This window comes from Atta cephalotes, assembly GCF_000143395.1.
Source record: "Atta cephalotes unplaced genomic scaffold scaffold00077, whole genome shotgun sequence".
Lineage (NCBI taxonomy): Eukaryota > Metazoa > Arthropoda > Insecta > Hymenoptera > Formicidae > Atta > Atta cephalotes.
In genome coordinates, this window is record NW_012130141.1 from 592,235 (window position 1) to 599,472 (window position 7,238).

General features: G+C 30.6%; 1 protein-coding gene across 1 annotated transcript in view; it reads right to left on the reverse strand.

The window, feature by feature from the left end:
• Positions 1 to 835: 835 nt before the first annotated feature.
• The window catches only part of LOC105624408 (uncharacterized protein MAL13P1.304-like), a 6,882-nt gene continuing 479 nt past the window's right edge, over positions 836 to 7,238 (reverse strand). The window contains 7 exon segments of the mRNA XM_012205775.1: positions 836 to 1,047; positions 1,142 to 1,453; positions 1,551 to 3,638; positions 3,641 to 5,960; positions 6,061 to 6,243; positions 6,521 to 6,616; positions 6,965 to 7,063. Coding sequence (XP_012061165.1) covers positions 836 to 1,047; positions 1,142 to 1,453; positions 1,551 to 3,638; positions 3,641 to 5,960; positions 6,061 to 6,243; positions 6,521 to 6,616; positions 6,965 to 7,063 — 5,310 coding nt within the window.

Sequence of the window (7,238 nt, forward strand, 5' to 3'; positions counted from 1 at the left end):
CAAAGAATGAGAAAGAATTTATTATTAATAGAATTATTATATATCTTCATATTTTTTTAATGAAGCAATTTCTAATAAATATTAGAAATTCTTCATTAAGAAAAAGTAATCAAATACAATTCACATTATGCTGAAATAAGTGTTTTATCCATCTAGTGTTTTATTAAAATATTAAAATTAAAGAATATACAAGTGTGTTTTAATATTAAATTTAACAAACTTTTGTATTTTATATAAAATAATATTGAATAGTAAATTATAAAATCAAATTTTTTCAATAAAACGTATGCTATAATAATTTCTAAAAAAAATGTTTAAAATAAAGGATGATAAAAGAGATAACAATACATGATCAATAAAATTATAATAAAACTATAAATATGAATATATAGCGTTACATATAAATAAAATATGCCATTTTTTCAGAACTAAAATATTCACAGTCTTTTATGTGGAATCAGTTGTACTATTTCTATAGTATATAAGTAATTCAAATCTGCTAAAATCTTTGTTTTAAAATTTAATTCTTTATAATGCTTTGAGATATCGAAAATTTTACAAAATCAAGATTTTGTGAAATCAAGATCAAGATCAATAATTTAGAATCAGAACTTATATTAATAAAGCGTACTTACTTAAAAATTTCATAAATAATATTCTAAGACATTGCATCTAATTTTTATTTACTAAAGATAATAACAATAACGGTAGAATTAGTTTTCTTTAATAATCAAAAATATGCTAAATCCGATATTCATAGTTTTTATTTCAAGATTTAAGTAATGTCTAAAATATAAGAATCGACTATGAATATTGATCTGAGTATTAACAGTTATTATGTCAACTTATATTTGACGAAATCTGTTTCCTGTCTTAAGATACCAGTCAGGATAAATTCTATATCTTGTACCGTAACAGTTTTCGGTGCTTTAGCAAGAAATTTTTTTGCGTTTAGCAAATCTTCTTTACGAGATAAAATCATCGTTCTTTCGGGCCATTTAGTCGGTGGACGTAATAAAGTTTTTCCTCCACAAGACGATATTATATCTATAAGAATACAAATACGAATATTTGTATACTAGAATATTAGAATATTTACAAATATTTTATATAAGTTGATATAAAAATATTTCTATATTACCTTTTAATTCTTTTATAGGCGGTGGCCCGACGTTCGGCGTCAATACAACGATATAGCCGTCTAGCATTTTTTTCTCTCTAGCTTTATCAAGACTCTCCCTCAGTTTGAAATCATACTTGGTTTCGGCTTCGAGATCTTTTAATATATGCTTTTCCCAATCTATAAACTCTTTCTTAGTTTTACTTTCTGTTAACCAATCGATCGCCACTATGGGTACACTTTTTGCCAACGCGCATAAAAATTTGTATGTTCGACGAACTTTATCAGTAACTAAAACGGTGCACTGTGCCGGATCTTCCACTTTACTTCCACCTGTAAAAAAAATTGTCAACAAATAGTAAAATAACTATTAATACTATTGCGAAGAAATCTATTCATTTAAATGTAATTTATTTAAATTTATACTCACCTAATTTTTTAACAATCTCACTATAATTTTCTATTACACCCGTTATACCCGTAAATAAAACTTTATGTTTCATTGCGGATGATATGGAATTATTTAGAATCGAAATACTCCTGCGCGTTCTAGAAGGTGTTAAAATAAGAGATGTAGTTTCCGTACTTGTATTTAGACTTGAAGCGCTCTCGTCAATTAGTCTACAAGTATTTTGATTCGACTCCATCTTCTTTCTTGCTGTTCTCAATCGTGAAGATCTAGAATTTATCGAAGTGTCACTTTCAGTACTACTTTGGCTACTTTCACCAGTTATGTTTTCTATGGAAATATCAATAAGTGAACTTGTAGAATTCTTAATTCGAGAAGGTTTCTTAAATATTTCTTCTTTTCTTTTTATTGAGATGACTTGTGATAGTGAAGAGATTGTCGTTTCTGACAGCGAAGAGGTGGAACTTTTAGCAGGTCTTTTACGTTTAGCTTTTGCTACAGCATTGTCAAGTTGTGTATTATCACAGTCTTCTATCTCAGACGATAAACTACTCTCAGTTAAAACAGAATTTATTTCGATATCTGAATTTTGTTGTTTCTTGCTTCTGGTTCTCAATTCTCTTTTAAATATTTTCGTCTTACTACCTTCTCTAATTGATGAATTCTTATTCCATGTATTACTCGGAACTCTTGCCATAATATTTTCAACTTCTTGCGATGCATTATCTGAATGGCTCTTGAGGTTCTTTAAGGGACTAAGTATAATTTTCGGAACTCTACTGAGTTGCTGATTCGTCTGTGTTTCTGTCCCTTTGGTTGGAGCTGGCTTATTTTTCCTATTATTTTTACTTGCAGTTACATCATTGATATGTGTTATGACTTGATTATCATAAATTGTCTGCCTGGTTCGTTTAACATTGGATCTCCCAGGATAAACATTTCCATCTGTTCTCATATTTAAGGAGATCTCTTGAGTTTCTTCCAACGTAGTTTTAGATATTATTTTATTATCTTCGGAAGACTTTATATTTTCAGAGATATTTTCACGTGATCTTATTTTAGCAATATGTTCAAGGATATTCGGGGATTGCCTATCGGTTGTGATTTTTATGGCAGTTCTGCGACTGCGTGTAGAAACTGGACATTCCTCAGCGACAGTTTTACGTTTTTTCGAAGTAGTTTGTTCCACGCTTTTTTCTATCACATTTAGAGGTATCTTTTTCTTACCGATAATAGATTTTGTTTTTGACTTTGTAGATCTGGTTGCTTCATAACTGGTTGTTTCTTTCTGAAGATCATGTGGACTCTCGTCATTTTGTTTGCTGAAATGTCGTGTTATTCTTGTACTGATCCATGACTTTTTCGATTCATCATCCGTACTTTGCTTTGGATTTTCCGACATATTTGATAAAACACATGAACTTTCCTTGTTTCTTTTTTTCTGACGTTTCGGACAATTATGTTCATTACTTAACATTCTATCTGCAATTTGTTGGAATCTTTTATACGTGGATTCGCTGGAATCATCAGATTCAGAAGTGTCCATTAAGCCTACTATTCTGTCAGTCATTAGATTGTCGTGAACAAGATTTGACTGATTATCAATGGATGACTTATTGTGTTTGCCAGAGTTATCCTGTTTACGTAATGATTTTCCTTTCAAAGGTATACTTTCTTTTCTTTTACTTCTTGCGATATCTCGTTTAGATTTTGTGCTATGCACAGTTGATGTCGATGATGCAGAAGGACTCGCTGGATTTAAAAGTGTTCCTGATATTCTAACAGCTGGTAAGCGCGTTAGAATGTCATCGTCACTCTCATACAATGTATCCAATATTTGCGCACGTTGTCCATCGTTTTCTGATGGGCAAGGTGTGCAAATTGTTTTCTCTTTTGCAACATCGACTTTCAATTTGATTGGATCACTTTCCAACTTCAAGATTTGTTTCCTCATTTTCGATGTGGGTTCATTATCATATTTCATCAATTTTGAACTTCGAAGACTTCTTTTGTTATTTCCACTTGAGATGATTTTATTTTTGTCGTTATCGTTTAATGTTTCCATTATTGAATCAGATTTGTGTTTTGTCTTGGCGATTCTTTTTTTTTCTTGTTAGATTCTTGAGTTACATTATCATCCATGACTTTTTCATTACTTGCTTTAGATGTCTGGGAAAAATCAGCGTCTTGACCAAAAGAAGTTATATCCTTCACAGAGTCTAGGAACTCTTGTGTATCTTTTAAAATATTTCGCTTTCGTTTTGTAGTAATAGTAGAAAAATAAATATCTGAATTTTGAGATTCAGTCTCTGTCTTATTTACATTATTCGTATTTATTTCATTATCTAGTAAATTATGTGAACGTTGATTATGGGATATATACTCTTTCTTTTCTGTTTGTTTTTGTGGCACATTACATGTATCTCTATCATTATCGTTGGCTTTATTAATAGAATCATCACTTTGCGACGACAAAATCTTTTCCAAATACTGCGTCGACATATGCGGCGATTCGTGAATGCTATTCATATCGTTATTTACATCATCAAACATTTCATTGAGTTTTTCTTCGAGAGTGTCATTTAAATTTACTTGAGAAGAGCCTTTTTCACGAGTGGAAATTCCCTTTCTTTTATTTTCAATTTCACCGATTACTTGTGTAGGCGCTAGCTCATAATCTATGTCTTCACAATCAAGATTTTCTGTTGTGCGATAGTCAACTGATTCTGCATTAATAATTCGCTTGTTTACATCATTTTGATTATTTTTTGAGGCCAAGTCTATAGAATTACTCGGAGAAATTTCACGTGATAAAATGATTTGAGTAGGCGCTACATCATCAATATCTGGCACAGATGTACTCCTTTGATTATCATGATTGTTGTTTATAATTTGTGTCGGCATATCACTAATCTTAGCTTCATTAATTTTATTAGAGTTTTGTGATTGATCAATTGACCAATTCGATGTATTATTAGTTACAGGATTGTTCAATTGCGTTTGTACATCAAACATATCTTCAGATTCGATGCTTGTGCCAGGAGCATTTTTATCATTTACAACTTCATCAGATGGTTTATTTAACATTCTTAATTTATACTGCTTTTCAGCAAGTTCTGCAATATTTTCATGTGTGTCTGTTTCCGAAAGCGTGTCATTAATTTGTTTCGAGCGAGGCTTCTTTTTGGAACCTTTGGACATTATTACTGCATCTTTCTCATCAGTTTCAGAATCGTCCGACATTAAAGCTTCAAATTTGCGATTAACGCATTGAGTAGGAGCTTCGAAAATATCTTCATCGTTTTCTTCAACATTTATCAAGTTTTGCACATGTTCGACGTTGCTATTCTTTTTCGATAAAATTTTTGCAAGCGGTTTCGGAGTAGACGCATTAGATGCTTGCATTTCTTGCTCATCAATGCCCTCACTAAAGAGCTCTAATAAACCTGATGACTCAAGCAAATAAGCGCTCTGGTTTAACGATGGAGGAAGTCTACTTTCAACTCTTGATGAAGATAAATTCAAATATTTACGATTTCTGGAGCTGGATCTCGGTGGCTTTGTAATATCCTCATGATTTATCCCGTCCTTAATAGTATTTGCTATATCGTTTCTATCTTTTTCCTTATTTACTCGATCATTACTAATCTCATTTGCCATACCATCCGTTTCGAATTGAGTTTCCATATCGGATATGTCTTTATTCTGCTCGCCTCTTGCAATGCTGTTTAATTCAAGTTGAGTTTCCAAATCAGATATATTTTTCACAATATAGTTATCATCGAACTTTTGTGTCTCTAAATCATGAATACTGCGCCCGAGTTTAGTTAAATTTTTCTCTTGACTGTTACCCTCGATTTCAGAATTCTGAGCATCGCTGCTACCTTCATCAATGTTGTCAGTATCAGCTTGCGTTTCCATAGTATGAATATCCGTCATAAATTTCTTCGCCGTTACATTTCGAATACTGATATTATCTTTTTGAGTTTCCATTTCATTAATATTGTCTAGACAATTCTGAGTTTCTATATCATGAATATCTGTTACAGATCTGCCAGCTGTTTTGTCGCAAACATTTAATTTTGGCAGTTGCTTGCTACTTTTAACATTCGTTTTAATCTTGGATTCATCAACAAGATCACCTTGTGTCTCCATATCATAAATGGAATTTGATGTCGTTTTATATTTTTCATCAAACTTTTGCGTCTCTGCTTCATATATACTAACTTGATTCTCACTAACATCAGATGTGTGCAATGCAATGGCACTTAGCAAGTCATTGCTCTCATTTTTGGAAGTATTCTTTTTATTAATACTTGGAGATGGACTTTGTTGCGGAACTCGCGGTCGTCGAAAGACGCTGCGAGTCTCATCATTTTTCTGAGTTCCAAAAATAATGGATCCATCGTTGTCTACACTGGATGAATTATTCTGCAAATGAATATATTCCTAATTTTAGTTCAATTAACACCAATATTATACAACCAATAGGAGATAAATATTACATGCTAATCGCGAGTAAAGCACTTACGAGTGATGAATCTGGTGTATTAGGAATTATTATATTCGCAGTTTTCTGTCGCGATGGTGCAGGTGTTTCTGGTATTACTTCGTCGTTAGCTGGACAGTATATACGATAAGTTGCACGCACTCCTCCGAATTCAATAACACTTCCATCCTTAAGTTCGTACGAACGATTGGGTCGTAGTATTAACTGTAAAAATAAGAAAAAATTCTATTAATTCATTTCTTAAAAATTATCACAATGTTTTTAACACGTCATTTTAAATAAAGCATTAAGATATTTATATAATTTATATGTGTATATGTATATTTCACATATGTAGTTTACTAAGAATAATTCTTTCTCTATCAATTAGTTATATGTCTGCATGTGTGAGATTATATGACATAGCTTGCATATCAAAATGATGAAATGACTCAAAGTTTCACCGATATAGTTATTAACAATTAAAATATGTAGTGATTACATTATTAAGCTTTGTTTTGTTGAGAGATTTCAGATCACAGATCCAGGTTGATCCTCGACTGCTAGCTTCAATTTCTGCATGTAGTTTTGACACGGTCTGAAAAAAATATTACAAATTTTTTTTAATATTTGGTATCAAAAATGCTTGTTCATTACTATTTTACTATGTATAAAAAACAAAATAAAAAAAAGATGATACAATCTATCCATCATAATCAATCCAAACCAATCAAAACCAATAAAGTTTTAAATAATATCAAAGGAAAAAACTAAACATTTTATTCAAATTATATTTAAGTTTTATTTGTAATATAACTCAATTTTATACATCAATTTATAACAAGTTCTTATAAAACTAAAAGAATATTTTTCTTCAAGTCCAACTTATAAAAATTATCCTCAACTAATTTCTTATAAAAATAATAAAAAATATGCTGAAACTTACCTCATTTCGAATAACAATGTTGCAGATATCAAGTCTACCAATTTTTGTAATTCCTGTTTTAATCTGATAGTCAGTGGAATTAATGCTTAATGTTCCAACCTATATTTTTTAATAAAATATATAACGTTTTGTTAAATCGTTATGCATTATTTATGAAATGAAATATTAGAAAATAAAATAATTCAATATCAAACATTAAGACATAAAAAAGATTTAAGATTTAACAAATATAATATAAATTTGTTATAATAAAATATACTCTCTCTCTCTCTCT